The sequence below is a fragment of the Typopeltis vanoorti genome, chromosome 1 (assembly GCF_054136105.1).
Source record: "Typopeltis vanoorti isolate ZY-2024b chromosome 1, IOZ_Tvanoo_1.0, whole genome shotgun sequence".
NCBI classification, from domain to species: Eukaryota; Metazoa; Arthropoda; class Arachnida; order Uropygi; family Thelyphonidae; genus Typopeltis; species Typopeltis vanoorti.
The window spans coordinates 53,821,134-53,835,872 of record NC_143549.1 but is presented as its reverse complement, the minus strand read 5'-3'; the positions used below and the strand labels follow the sequence as shown (position 1 = coordinate 53,835,872).

The 14,739-nt window shown below is 36.7% G+C and overlaps 1 protein-coding gene across 1 annotated transcript in view; it reads right to left on the bottom strand.

Annotated features, from left to right (window-relative positions):
- The window catches only part of Git (ARF GTPase-activating protein GIT1), a 707,749-nt gene that overhangs the window by 399,346 nt on the left and 293,664 nt on the right, over nucleotides 1-14,739 (bottom strand). The window contains exon 10 of the mRNA XM_090400625.1: nucleotides 12,402-12,450. Within this exon, the coding sequence (XP_090256751.1) occupies nucleotides 12,402-12,450 (49 nt within the window). The remainder of the gene's footprint in view (nucleotides 1-12,401; nucleotides 12,451-14,739) is intronic.

Here is a 14,739-nt window from a genome sequence, read left to right as displayed (position 1 = left end):
CTGGCGAAAACAACGGGGGGGGCCTTGTTTAACTGGGCAATGCCTCAGCCGGCATGAAATTTTGTCATGTTGTACCATCATTTTGTATTTTGGTTTAAGCCAATAAGAATAAAATTTGGTGAGCTAAATCCCAAATTGCTAACCCATCCTCATTTGTTCAGTATCCAGGTAGATACCCAGCAGGGTGCACCACGAGAAGGTGAAGACTGGACATTAGATCAGAAGCCCTGGTCAGTTCTTCACATTCCTTTAAAGGCCATGTGGAGGTCTCCTCTCAGTTATACAGCTTTGACCCTTAAGTACCCATTTAATTAACTGATGTAGTAAATTCGATCCATGATTGCTTTTGACTCTGACATCTCACATAACATGCTTTGGATTGAGCACGCTTGAAAGCTATTAAGTTTGATGTGGTGGGTATCTACGAAATATGCCCCATGCTCTGTGTGGATCTTTTTTGGCTGTCTGACATTCTGTGTTCCACCAAGGTTTTGGATAGAATGGAAATCGAGATGATGTTTTCAGGATTGGGGATGCTAATGCTGCCTGGACAATGCACTCTGTTATATACTTTACTGCTTCATTGATAGGTTTTTGACGGAAAGTATCAGCATTAAATTTTGTAAGATGAGAAAAACTATTCCAAACAGCTTGGTCCATTTTCCATATAGGTACTCGTGTGGGTGAACATGGTTCTTGTGAGGACATTATGCATCGAACAGGGAAGTAATCACTTCCGTATATGTTCTCTTCAACGTCCCATGTGAGAAGTTATAGAATGGAAGCGGAGAAGATTGTAAGATCAACTGCAGAATATGAACAGGTAGGCATATGAAAGAAAGTATTAACTTTATTGTTTAAAAGGGAGAGATTATTATTATCAAGGACTCTTTCAATGATTCGACCTTGTCTGTTAGTGTGTAGTACCCCACAGAGTATTGTGACCATTAAAGTCACCCATCAAAAGTATGGGTTCATGCAGTTGCAAGATAAGATTATTAAGATCAATTTCATTTAACTCAGCACTCGGTGGTAAATAAATTGAACATACTGTAACAAGAAATCCCACAGAGAGCCAAATCACTACTGCTTCCAGAGTAGTATTAAGCTGGACATGATGGAAAGGAATATGACTGCCCACTAGGATAGCTACTCCTCCATGAGCAGGACCACTTCCAGTTCTGTCCTTATGTACAACAGTGAAATTCCTAACGCTATGGTCCTCATTGGGTCTTAAGTAAGTTTCCTGTAGACAGAAACAGAAATGTTTGTGTTTCTGCAACAACATCTTGATATCATCAATATTTTGACAGATCTCGTGACAGTTCCATTGTAAAAATTTTCCTATTGTTTTGATTTTATTGACTTGTCTGGTTTTCGAGAGGTTGAGGGCTTACCTTTGTCAGATTTATATTTATCCATCATTTTAGGGAGGTATGGATGGCCAGTGTCCATCTCTTCCACTGGTAGAGTGTTCGAAACATCAAATGTGTTAGGGTCAGTTGGTAGGTTTAGTTTACTTTCAGTGGATACTGAGTTATCCATTTTTTTCTGTGCAAGTGTCTAGTGGTTTATCTTTGAGCGAAGTCTCCACCATAATTTTTTTTGACAGGTGAGTTTTCATCTACTGGGACCATTTTTGAAGTTGTCTCTGGAGTAAGGCCATAGGTCTTGTGATTATAGACAAGTAATTAATGTACTTAACAGAGAAGCACTTGCTTCTCTGTTAAGATCTGTTAAGATCATAAAGTTCAGGTATAGTGAAATTATCAGACGGTGGATCAGACATACATGTTTGAGTTGCTGTTGGCACTTTTTTAATTGTTACTTTTTCAGCATAAGAGGATCTCAGAACAGGTGTAATGGTGGACAGCTTTCTTTTTTTTTACATCCTGATATATTATGTTTTGTTCTGTTTTAATTTTTTGTATCTCTTTTTCATCTTTCCATTTTTGACATGCATGGAAGTAAGCTGGATGATCTCCCTGACAGTTGACACATTTAGCTTTTTTTTGCACAGCAAGATTTGTTATCATGTTCTTTACTACCACATTGGGCACAGGGAGTAGAACCACGACAGGCAGTTTGGGCATGTCCATATCTCTGACGTTTAAAGCATCTCAGCAGGTTAGGGATGTACATTCTAACAAGACAGCTGTGATACCCTGCTTTTACAGATGTTGGAGGCCTAGGTGTATTAAAAGTAAGGATGATGTTCTTGGTTGAAACAAGGTGACCATCCCTACATATCAGGATGTGCCTTACACCAGTCACTCCTTGATCTTTAAGCTCTGAACATATCTCCTCATCAGGAGCATCAAGCAGATCCCATTCTGATATCACTCCTCTTCTGGAATTGCATGTTCTATGAGGTGTTACTGCGATTTGTATTCCACCTATTGTCGTTGCTCTCAGTAGTTTCTCGGAATGTTGCTGACACAGTGTTTCCACGAGGATATCAGCAGAATGCAATTTCTTAACAGTTTTGGGAGGTCCTGGCATCCTAAACCTTTTTGAATAAAGAAGGGTGACATTTTCCCAATTGGTTTTTCACTGTTGCAAGTATAATTAAAAGGTTGATACATTTATTTTAGTATCCGATATCTTTTGTTTCTTGCTTCTGTTTCCCTATGCTGTATCAAAGGTATCAGTACTTGGTTGGGACTTTGTTAGAGTCCATCCTGGACGCTATACCGGCACTACAGCAGGTCTAGGATCCCGACCCCGGACCATGGGTGAGAGACTTACTGCAACACCGTTGATCCTTGCAGGCGATCCTGGCTGGGCCATCCAGGATTGCCTGTCTTGCCGAAGTAGGGACCAAAGTAGCGCAAGACTACCAGGTTCCCCCTTTCCGGGTCGCACAGCAAACATGGCGGCAGGGCATTGGATCCCAGTGATGATGGTCTGGAAAAAAGGGTAGTGAAAAAGACTCGAGAGAAGCAGAGCCAAGTATATGGTAAGTAAAGCAAAGAAAAAGAGGAAGAATGAAAAGGGCCAGTATCATCAATGGGAGGTCCCCCCCCCCTCCATCATGAACAGGTGCCCCACATGGAAGGGGAAATTGGCTAGGCCTTTCACATGTTTGTATAACTCAAGTCTCAGCTCAGGAAAGATACCACAGAAATGGAAGGAATGTATAATGGTGGCACTGTAGAAATGCAGTGCAAAAACCAATATGACTAACTATCACCCTATCAGCATCTCTGGTGTAGTGATGAAGATTTTAGAGAAGTTGGTAAGAATGCATGTATAGAAATCTGTTGAGAGACAAGCTAAACTCTACAAAGAATAGCATCACTTTACTAAAAGGAATTCATGTTTTAGAAATTTGTTAATCTTTTATAACAACATTACAGCCAAGCTGGATAAAGAGAATGAATACATTATGACATTGGATTTTGCTAAGCCATTTGATAGGATACCGCATGAAAGATTTGCATAAACTGGAGATTAAGGGTTTGGAATATAAACTCTTCCATAAAAGGCCCAAGGATTGGGTGCGGGCATTTGTTTTCAATCTGTACATTAATAACATTAGGAAGGGTCTAACAGAAGATGAGCAAGTGTTTGCTGCTGATGCGAAGATAGGACAATTCCAGGATATTGTCCAGGATTCCAGGATAATCAAGAATGCTACTGATATCCAGCACTTACAGAATGAGTTAACAGGCTAGAAATTTGGGCAAATGAAAATGACTATCAGTTTAATATTAGTAAACGTAAAGTTATGCACTTTGGCATGATGAGATTTCCAAAGGAATATTATATTAGTGGGGTTATGCTACAAGAAACTGATGAAGCTAGGGATCTTGACATAATGGTGGACAGGAATTTGAAGTTCAAAGTCACACATAGCAAAAACTGCAAATACAACTCAGAAGATAATTGCAATATCAAAACCTTGACAGGTAAGGATAAGGAAGTCATTTTGCATCTTTATAAGGCCTTATAAGATAGCACTTGGACTATTGTGTGCAAAATTCATCTCTTAGGTTCCAAGAGGATAAAAAAGCTATGGAAAGATTGCAAAGAAAAGTTACAAAAATTATATCAGGACTATGAAATTCAGATTATGAGGATAGATTGAGAGTATGTGGACTATAGACTGGTTAACAGGAGAAAGAGGTGGTGATATGATAGAGGTCTACAAATGTCTGAATGGATGTTAGCAGATATTATCTGATGAAATTTTTTGTTATATGGGAGGTAGGGAGAGAACATGGGGCATTCATGGGAGTTAAATTTGCTTGTAGTTAAGAGTAAGATTTTTCTCTCCGAGCACTGAGTGGGTGGAACTGTTGGCCTTTAGAGGTAGCAAATGCATCTAGTGTGAATGAGTTTAAGAGAAGGTATGATAGCTGGTTTGAGTGACATATAGCTTCCTTCAATGAGTCCTTGAAGATTTCAGATAATAATAATAACTGAAATATTTTATATCTTCAACAGATCTATTCAGAATGCAGTTGATTTCATTCTATGTTCCTGTTTACAACCTACTATCTGTTTTCACTGTCTTTCATTTTATAGCTATTTTCATGAAAAACATGTTACAGTAGTTACTGAATTTAGTTTATTGACACATTAAGATTTGTATTGGATGTATTTAATAGCACAGCATCCTATGAATAAAGAGGTGAGATTAACCGCGCGGTTAGCCTAGTGGCTTTGTGCTTCGCAACCATATGCCTGGGGAAGGAGTGTCCCAGGTTCGAATCCCGTTGTAGACGTGAGGAATTTGAGGATCTTCCTCAGGCATAGCCAAGTTAGCCGGTCTTGGGTGCAGTCAGTAGGGTTTTTTCCGCCAGTTTATCTGGCGTTTTTCATCCCGCAAGCAGGCAAACCGGCCAGTGAACATACGCCTCTACAGTCCAAAATATATCCCCCCCCAGCGGCAGACCAGGTGACGGGTCGGTTGGGAGTAGTACTAACAACAAGATGTCGCATCTAAGTAACACGCGGACCCTGCATAGGAAGCGGGAATAACGCGAAGAAGAAGAAAGAAAGAAAGATTAACATCTTGAATTCTTATATCAAGTATCATGACACTTTCCTTCATGTGATCCACAGACAAGTAATTATAGTCAAGATAATATGTGCCCTCATCTTACAACTGATTTTACATCAAATCATCTTCCTGTACGATCTTCAATTCTAACTGCTGACTTGTAGAATAAATATAGACTATATATTTCTGTGTATAATGACCCACATATATCAAGTAACCAAAAAAGTTCGATGACTTATTTTATTTTGTAGTGGTTTGCAGAGTACAATTTTTTTTGTGTGTGTGTGTTATAAGGCACAGATATGCATAGGTCAATCAGTGCATTTAAAGTCATTTCAAAGGCTTCAGAAGTGTCCTGTAAGATATGTGTGGCATTTAGAAAAGAATTGCAGTAGCAGAACACTGCAGAAATGGTTTAAAAAAATTTGTTTCTGGTGATGAATCACTTGAAGATGCACCATATTCAGGAAGACCATTCGTTATTGATAATGAAGAATTATGCTGCTGTTGGAAATAATTCCACATTAACATGTCAAGAATTTTTCACAAATGTTTAATGTGAGTTGTGAAACAATTCTATGTTAAAGATACCAAGTAATTTTAAACCTGGTTTTACTCCATTTCCCAAGTAAACAAACAGACTAAAAGTCAAGTTTGCGCCTGCAATTGATGCAAGTCTAACTGATCCCACAGGTAGTGCAGGACCAGGGCAACTCGTGGCAAAGGTGGAACAAGCTCCGATCACTAATCTTAATATTTACCCTTAATGCCAAAACACATCTCCAAGAAGGGGATATATGATGTTTTGTATTAAAGGCAAGGGGCCACTACCCAGACCGGTTTCGACCTTTATTGAGGTCTCGTCAGTGGGAGCTAGGCTAGAAATACCAAGATTTAGTCATACCGAGCTTGTAAATATTTCGCCAAAACAAGTTACCATAAGGTGTTTTAACCTTATTAAATAAAAATCTCTGGAGGAGATATAAATAAATGTAGGAATTATTTTTACCTTGGGTATAAATATGTTAAAGATACCAAGTAATTTTAAACCTGGTTTTACTCCATTTCCCAAGTAAACAAACAGACTAAAAGTCAAGTTTGCGCCTGCAATTGATGCAAGTCTAACTGATCCCACAGGTAGTGCAGGACCAGGGCAACTCGTGGCAAAGGTGGAACAAGCTCCGATCACTAATCTTAATATTTACCCTTAATGCCAAAACACATCTCCAAGAAGGGGATATATGATGTTTTGTATTAAAGGCAAGGGGCCACTACCCACACCGGTCTGGGTAGTGGCCCCTTGCCTTTAATACAAAACATCATATATCCCCTTCTTGGAGATGTGTTTTGGCATTAAGGGTAAATATTAAGATTAGTGATCGGAGCTTGTTCCACCTTTGCCACGAGTTGCCCTGGTCCTGCACTACCTGTGGGATCAGTTAGACTTGCATCAATTGCAGGCGCAAACTTGACTTTTAGTCTGTTTGTTTACTTGGGAAATGGAGTAAAACCAGGTTTAAAATTACTTGGTATCTTTAACATATTTATACCCAAGGTAAAAATAATTCCTACATGTGAAACAATTCGTTTACACTTGCATCAACTGGGAAAATCTCTGAGATTTATTGTCATCTGCATGTGGGACCCATTTGCTTAGCTTCCATTTGTCTTCACTTCTTTCACATCATAAAAAGTAGCCATGATTGGATTACTTGCTTGCTTGTGATGAAAAATGGATTTTGTACTCTAACAGGAAGTGAGCCTATCATTGGTTATCATCAAATGATTCTTTGTAAAAACACCTGTACATATTTTTGTTTTCAGTATGAATTTTCATCCTGCTTGAACCTAATTGTAGTCTCTAGTCTTTCATCAACTATTTCTAATTCAACTCTATTCACTACTTATAACCTGTAGAAGTGGTGCACAGCATGTAGATGTATGGGGTGACTTTGATAGTCAAAAGGATTTGTACTTGCAAGATTTTGGAGTTAGGCACTTAGCGAAACTGTTCTTTAGTGAAAGAGTGAAATGTGAATTGCCAGAGAATCTAGATATGACTGGAATATTTCATGAAAGAGTAGATACGTGCATTAAATTATGTAGTAAAAAATTTTGAAAATTACAGGAAGAGGAATTGGATTCAAAGATTCTATACAATGTGTATACACTAATATCAGAAAAGCATCAGAAGTAAAGAAAAGAAGTTCTTAGATTTGACAGATGCAGCAAAAACAAAAATTAGAGGCATTAATGAGACCTCAATGGCAGAGAACGATATTATTACAGGAATAGAATGTGACTGTTTCAGTATATTCATGGTATACAGACATGGACAGAGTATATCACTAATGAGTGCAGAGGAATTAAATCCAACTTAAGTGGAAATCTCCAATAGCGATGTATTGGTTAATCTCCAATAGAAAATGGATGAGACTGTTCGGAATAAAAAAACTTCTATTTTTCAAGGCTTTGTTAAGACCACATTATATATGACTACCTGGGTTGTAAACAGATGGGGAGACAGCTGAAAATATTCAGCAGCAAGTAATGAAAATGGTGGAACTGTGCATATGCAGACAGGAGGGAATGTGATCTTCAAAGTCTGAGGAATAAATGGAGGAGATATGATAAGAACATATGCACTTGTAAGAGAATTTTACAGTATACACACAAATAAGATATTCTGCAGCTTATAGAATTGAAGGTGGAAATCAGGATCATCTCTGAAAGCTAGCTAGGTCAGGTGTTAGGAAGCTTGTGAAGGCCAGAGAGAGAGAGAGAGAGAGAAATGATGAGTATTTAACTATAAGTGTCTAAATAGATTCTTTACAAAAAGTCCTTGGAAGAGTATTCATAACTATTTTGAACAATGTCTTATATACAAGGGGAAGTGAAAAGTTCTGATAAATATCTAGAACAAAAATGATATTAAAGCACTTGATATAACCACAAGAAAAAACACATACTTTTATGATATATAAGAAGAGTTGCTTAATATCATTTTTGTTCTAGTTGTTTATCAGAACTTTAAAGCCTCCCCCATCCCCCCTCCCCACTTGCTCAGCCATTGAGTTGACTTTTCACATTTACTTATTTTATTACATATTAAGATATGTAATAAAATAAGTAATAGGCACAAATTTGTAACCTAAATAGGTTAAAAATGCTGTTGGTGTTTGATATTTTGTTGTATATTTTCACATTTTAAATATTTCTTTACTCATTTTCATACCAAACTTTTTGGAGTGATTATTTAAATTTACTAAAGACTATCAAAGACCTTATAGGAGATTTATTTAAGGGGATATTGTCAGTAATGTAGAATAAAGAACTAAGCTTAACAGCTTCTATTTGAATATCACATTCAATACTATTTTTTTTAATAATATAGTGTTGCAGTCTGGTTTGCCAAGTAATTAATGATCTACTCTTCAACCAATAGGATATGGATTGAATCCTGGATACCTATGGATGTCTCAGAGTGCTAGATAAATTTCAATTATGGGAGACTACCATCCTGCTTAATGCAGATGCAAGTCACTTAAAATAATTCCATGTTTAATTCCAGATTATCAATTATCTAATCCTTATCCTATTAGAAGTACTAATGTATTATAGGTTTAGGGCTTTTTTGTGAGGAGGAGCCACAAAAAAAAATTAATAAAATAAAAGATAAACAGAGATCTTTATTATTGGAAGTTTTTTCCCACTTGGTTAGACTATAATAAATTTAGTTTGATCCTTTATCCAAGTGTAAGAAAACAAAGTTTGCACCTGAAGTATCTTCAGGACTGAGGCAAATTGGTAAAGGTGGACCAAGCTATCATCACTTGTCTTAGTATCTCCCATAATGCAAAGCACATCTCCTTGCAGACATATATAATGCTATGCTGAGAGTTTATTTTTCACTTGGTTAGACTATAATAAGTTTAGTTTAACCCTCTGTCCAAGTGTGAGCAAACAAAGTTTGCGCCTGAAAGTATCTTCAGGACTGGGGTAAGGTAGTACAACACCGGACAACTCGTTGCAAAGGTGGAGAAAGCTCACATCACTCCTGTCTCAGTATCTCCCATAATGCAAAGCACATCTCCTTGCAGATATGTGTAATGCTGTGCATTAAAGCAAGGGCCACTACCCATACTGGTTTCAACCTTTATTGGAGGTCTCATCAGTGGGAGCCAGGCCCAGTAGTGGAGAATGGACTGGAGACAGGAGTGATGTGAGCTTTCTCCACCTTTGTAACAAGTTGCCCGGTGTTGTACTATCTTACCCCAGTCCTGAAGATACTTTGTTTGCGCAAACTTTGTTTGCTCACACTTGGACAAAGGATTAAACTAAACTTATTATAGTCTAACCAAGTGAAAAATAAACTCTCAACATCTTTCTCTGAATCCAGAGTAATTTACTAATAAGGTTGTACACCCTTTGGCAACTACTATAGGTTGGGATGACGTCTCACTGCTTCTGTCTTGGTGTCTCCACTACTGGGCCTGGCTCCCACTGAAGAGACCTCAATAAAGGTCAAAACCGGTATGGGTAGTGGCACTTGCTTTAATGCACAGCATTACACATATCCGCAAGATGTGCTTTGCATTATGGGAGATACTGAGACAGGAGAGATGTGAACTTTCTCCACCTTTGCAATGAGTTGCCCGGTGTTGTACTACCTTACTCCAATCCTGAAGATACTTTCAGGCGCAAACTTTATTTGCTCACACTTGGAGAAAGGATTAAACTAAACTTATTATATAATGCTATGCATTAAAGGAAGGGCCACTGCCCAGACAGGTTTTGACCTTTATTGAGGTCTCATCAGTGGGAGCCAGATCCAGAGGTGGTGAGAGTAAGGTGGAAGTAATGGAGAAGTCATATTTATCTATATGAGTTGCCAAAAGGTGTCTCACCTTATTATTAAATTACTCTGGATTTTAAGAGAGATGTTAGAAGTTTGTTTCCACTTGGTTAGACTATAATAAATTTAGTTTGATTCTTTATCCAAGTGTAAGAAAACAAAGTTGGCACCTGAAGCATCTTCAGGACTGAGGCAACTCGTGGTAAAGGTGGACAAGCTCTCATCACTACTTGTCTTAGTAGCTCCCATAATGCAAAACACATCTCCTTGCAGACATATATAATGCTATGCATTAAGGAAAGGGCCAATACCAAGACCAGTTTCGATCTTTATTGAGGTCTCGTCAGTCCTGAAGATACTTCAGGTGCAAACTATGTTTGCTTATACTTGGATAAAGGATCAAACTAAATTTATTATAGTCTAACCAAGTGGGAAAAAACTTCCAACATCTTTTTCTAAATTCAGAGTAATTTAATAATAAGGTGAGACACCTTTTAGCAACTCATATAGGTAAATATGACTTCTGCATTACTGCCACCTTAGTATCACCACCACTGGGTCTGGCTCCCACTGACAGGTTTCAATCTTTATTGAGGACTCGTCAGTCCTGAAAATATCACCATCTCTGGGTCTGGCTCCCACTGACAGGTTTCAATCTTTATTGAGGACTCGTCAGTCCCGAAAATACTTCAGGCACAAACTTTGTTTGCTTACACTTGGATAAAGGATCAAACTAAATTTATTAGAGATTTTTATTACATTTTTGATTTCTGAGTAATTTGCTGTAAGATAAAATCAGTATGGAAGTTCACCTATAATTCTCACAGTCAGTTTTGTTTACCTTTTTTTTTTTTATAAACTGATACAAGTGATAGAATGAGATCTCTACCCCAATCATTTGAGATTTGACCTTCTTTCCACATTCTGATTCCTTCGTCTCTTTCAATCTAACTATCAAAAACTCCTTTTTTTTTTTTTAATCTATAGCTGAAAGGCTATAGATTTAAAATAAGAGCAAAGTAATTTGTTGATATTCTTCTTAAAGAGCTAGAGATCATAGGGGAATACTTTGTGGGAAGCTGTTCCACAGAACTGTGGTTGATAGAATGAAAGATGAACGAGAGTAACTGTTCTTAAGAGATACAAATGACATGAGAGGTTTTAATTCACATGAACAACACAGGAAATAAGTAATGATATTTATTTTATACCATATATTTCAGCATGAATATTACAGGCCATCATCAGTGCCAACGATAGTTAATCAGGAGGTAGAACGTGAACAATGGATTGATTTTAAACAAAAAGAGTTGTGTGATGTTAAACATAAATCGGAGCAATTTTCTCTCACTATCTAAGATATGGAAAAGTCCTATTCTAATCACACATCACTAAAGTTATTTTTTTTAATACTGTCAATGAATAATTAATAATATGTTTCCTCATTGTGTTATTTTATGTATAACATCACATGGCTCTTATTGTTTCAAATCAATCTACTGTTTCCATACTATCTTGTAATTAACTATCACTGCCACTAATGATGGCCTGTAACATTCAGGCTGAAATATATGGCGTTCAATAAATATCATTACTTATTGCCTTGTGTTTTCCATGTGAATTAATGACTGGGTGTAACAGGTTCTGTGAATCAGCAGATCAACTCTAAGAAGATGCTGGATAGCTGGAATGTGTTGCTATAGATTAGAGGAAATGAGGCATAATGGATGGGATGAAAGTTCTATTGAATATCAACCTGGAAATACCTGTAGAACAGATATTTCTCATACACTGTCTGTAAAACAGGTAGTGTATGAGACAGAGGCAGAAGAATGCAATTATCCTAGATACTGTCTGCTGACATCTATCACATGTTACCACATTTACTAATTCTTCACAGTAATATTTTCTTTTCCTATTTTTCTTTATGTGATTCTACCCAACGAAAGTTGTCAAGCCCATTAGTACAGTGGCCAGGCTAAGGAGTAGTCAATCTGAAAACTTAGTTCTTGAGACCAAATATGGCATCTTTTCAAGTCATTCTGGATATACCAGTCATGCAACTTTCAAAATATTCTTATCTCCAGATTTTACATCATCTTTAAAGATCGCTCTTTTATCATGCATTTTCCTTCATTCTTAAGCTTTCTCAGCAGTCTTCAAAATAATTTGATATGTTTATGATATTTAGTTTTACATGTAACTCAGGTTTCCTATATTTTCTCTAACAGCACATGTTGCTGACCTGACCTACTAGCAACAAACTTTATATTTCTTCTTCATGAACAGCTTCTTTAATTTAAAGATACCAAGAAATTATATACTTGGATAAAGGATTAAACCAAGTATATAATTTCTTGGTATCTTTAATTTATAGTATAACCAAGTGAAAAAAACTTGGTTATACTATAAATTCAAAGGCTTCTTTAATTTTTGTGTTCATTGTGGAGTTTAAAAAGCAAACAAACAAACTTTGTGAAATATAACATAATCCCAAAATACATGTCAATTTATCTTAGAAATATTAAAATCACTTACTGCTTGAAGTTTCTTTTTAGCTGCATTTGCCAACTCTGAGAGATCCAAACTAAAAATATTTTAATTATTCAAGTACTATAGTTATACCTGACATTTGTTGTAAAAACAATTGGACATAAAGTTCTAGAATATATAAACATTCATATTAATCATGTTATTATATAATGTTTCCACAAAATAATGTTGATAATATAAATGCAATTATTTTTTATTTAAAATATTAAGCTACAGCAGTAACAAATTGTGAATGACAGTACAGAGGTGGAAGTTCAATGTAAGTTTCACTTAGCTCAGAATACATTCCATTCAATCTACTCAGCTCATAACCATGCAAGCTCCAACATTATCAAAACAGTTAGAGCTGCAAATCTCTAATTTTGGTTTTAACTCTTCTGGTGAAGGACACATATACTTTAACCAATAGGGGATAAAGGGGGGGGGGGGATATAAGGGTGAGAGGTCAAGGATATGAGTAAACTGAACCATGCCTACCCAACCACCTTTCCGGAAACAGCAAGAGGTCTTCAACATTCTTAAGATTTGTATTTCTCAGAACTGCAGTTTCTTTAAATTAATTATACTACTTCTTGATACATTTATTAAACAGGGGAATTAGCCTGAACTTCCTGTGAAATGTCACTATCTTGACATTACTGATCACAATGAGATAGAAATTAATATACATAAAGTAGGTGAACAACTACCTTAGATGCCAGCAAAGGTTAGTCGATCGGTAGAGTTTCTGCTACTAATGGCTCGCAAAATGTTAAGCAGGTTTGAGCACAGTTAGTAGTTAGAATGTGCCAACATATTCGAACCAATTGTTCGAATATGTTGGCACATTCTCCCTCAATGAGTCTTTGGACTCCCTGGAGGCGTCACATAATAATAATAACAAGTGGTGAAAAAAATATTTGCATCTAAAATATTACCATTCTTTTCTGGATACAGTGTATTTTAATAATAATAAAAAACATCACTATTTTACAAACAACTAATTTTACTCAGAAAATCTCTCTTATTCATAATCATAGTGCTGGGCAAAGTATTCCAAAAATACACCTCAAGTAAAGATATTGTTTTCAAAAGCTACTCAAATACTCTTCTTCATGCCTCTTAAGCTGAAATATAATTCTAACCACTAGATATCACTGCTTAATGTGTATTTCAACTTATAGTGCACTGGTATGGATGAAAAGAAAACTGAGGAGACACGAGAAACTTCTTAATACTGGATTTGAAGGCCTTCAGATTGCATTCTTTTAGTAAATACAAATGTGAATGTTCAAAAAAAAAAAGTGTTAAAAGGAAAGAATGAAGAGTCAAGAATATTGTTGAATAGCTGCAGCAAACATTTTAACAGATTTATAGGATAAATTAAACATGCCAAGAAATTATATTCATGGTTTAATCCTTTATCCAAGTGTAAACAAACAAAGTTTGCATGTGAAGTAACTTAACAACTAGGTAACTCGTGTGTAGAGGCTAATGACTTCATATCACTTGCCTTAGTATTCCATAATGCAAAGAACATATCCTTACGGACATGTATCATGCTAAGCATTATAGGAAAGGTCACTAACTAACTAACCCAGAATGGTTCTGACCTTTATTCAGGTCTCGTCAGTGGGAGCCAGCTCCCAGAAGTGATATCAAGGTTGAAGTAATGCAGAAGTGATGTTTCCATATACAAGCAGCCAAAAGCTAACACACTTTATTATGAAAATACTTTGGATTAGAGATAGATGTTTAGAGTTTTTCCACTTGGTTAAACTATAAATTAAAGATGCCAAGAAATTATATTATTTGTTTAATCCTTTCTTCAAGTGTAAGCAAACAAAGTTTGCAGATGAAGTGACTTCACGACTGGGCAACTCATATATAGAGGCTAATGACTTCACATCACTTGCTTTAGTATCCCATAATGCAAACCACATATCCTTACAGACATGTATAATACTATGCATTATGGGAAGGGCTACTACCCTGACCGGTTTCAACCTTTATTGAGGTATATTTAAGTGCAGGGATACTTCTCCAAAAACTCATGCAATCCCTCAGATCACCCAACAATGAGTGACCCAAAGGATCATTTAACTCAGCAATAGTTCACTCAATGCCCGGCTCACCCCACCACCGATAAGAATCCTCAGCAGTGACTCTGCCCAATGGCAGGCTCACTCCGCCACTGAGCTGAGCTGCTCATATCTCAGGGAAAGCAACCACTTCAACACATAAGTGGGAAGCATACCCAGAAGTGACACCAACGTTGAAGTAATACAGTCAACATGTTGCCATATAATTTCATGTTAGCCAAAAGGTTTCACACCTTACTATG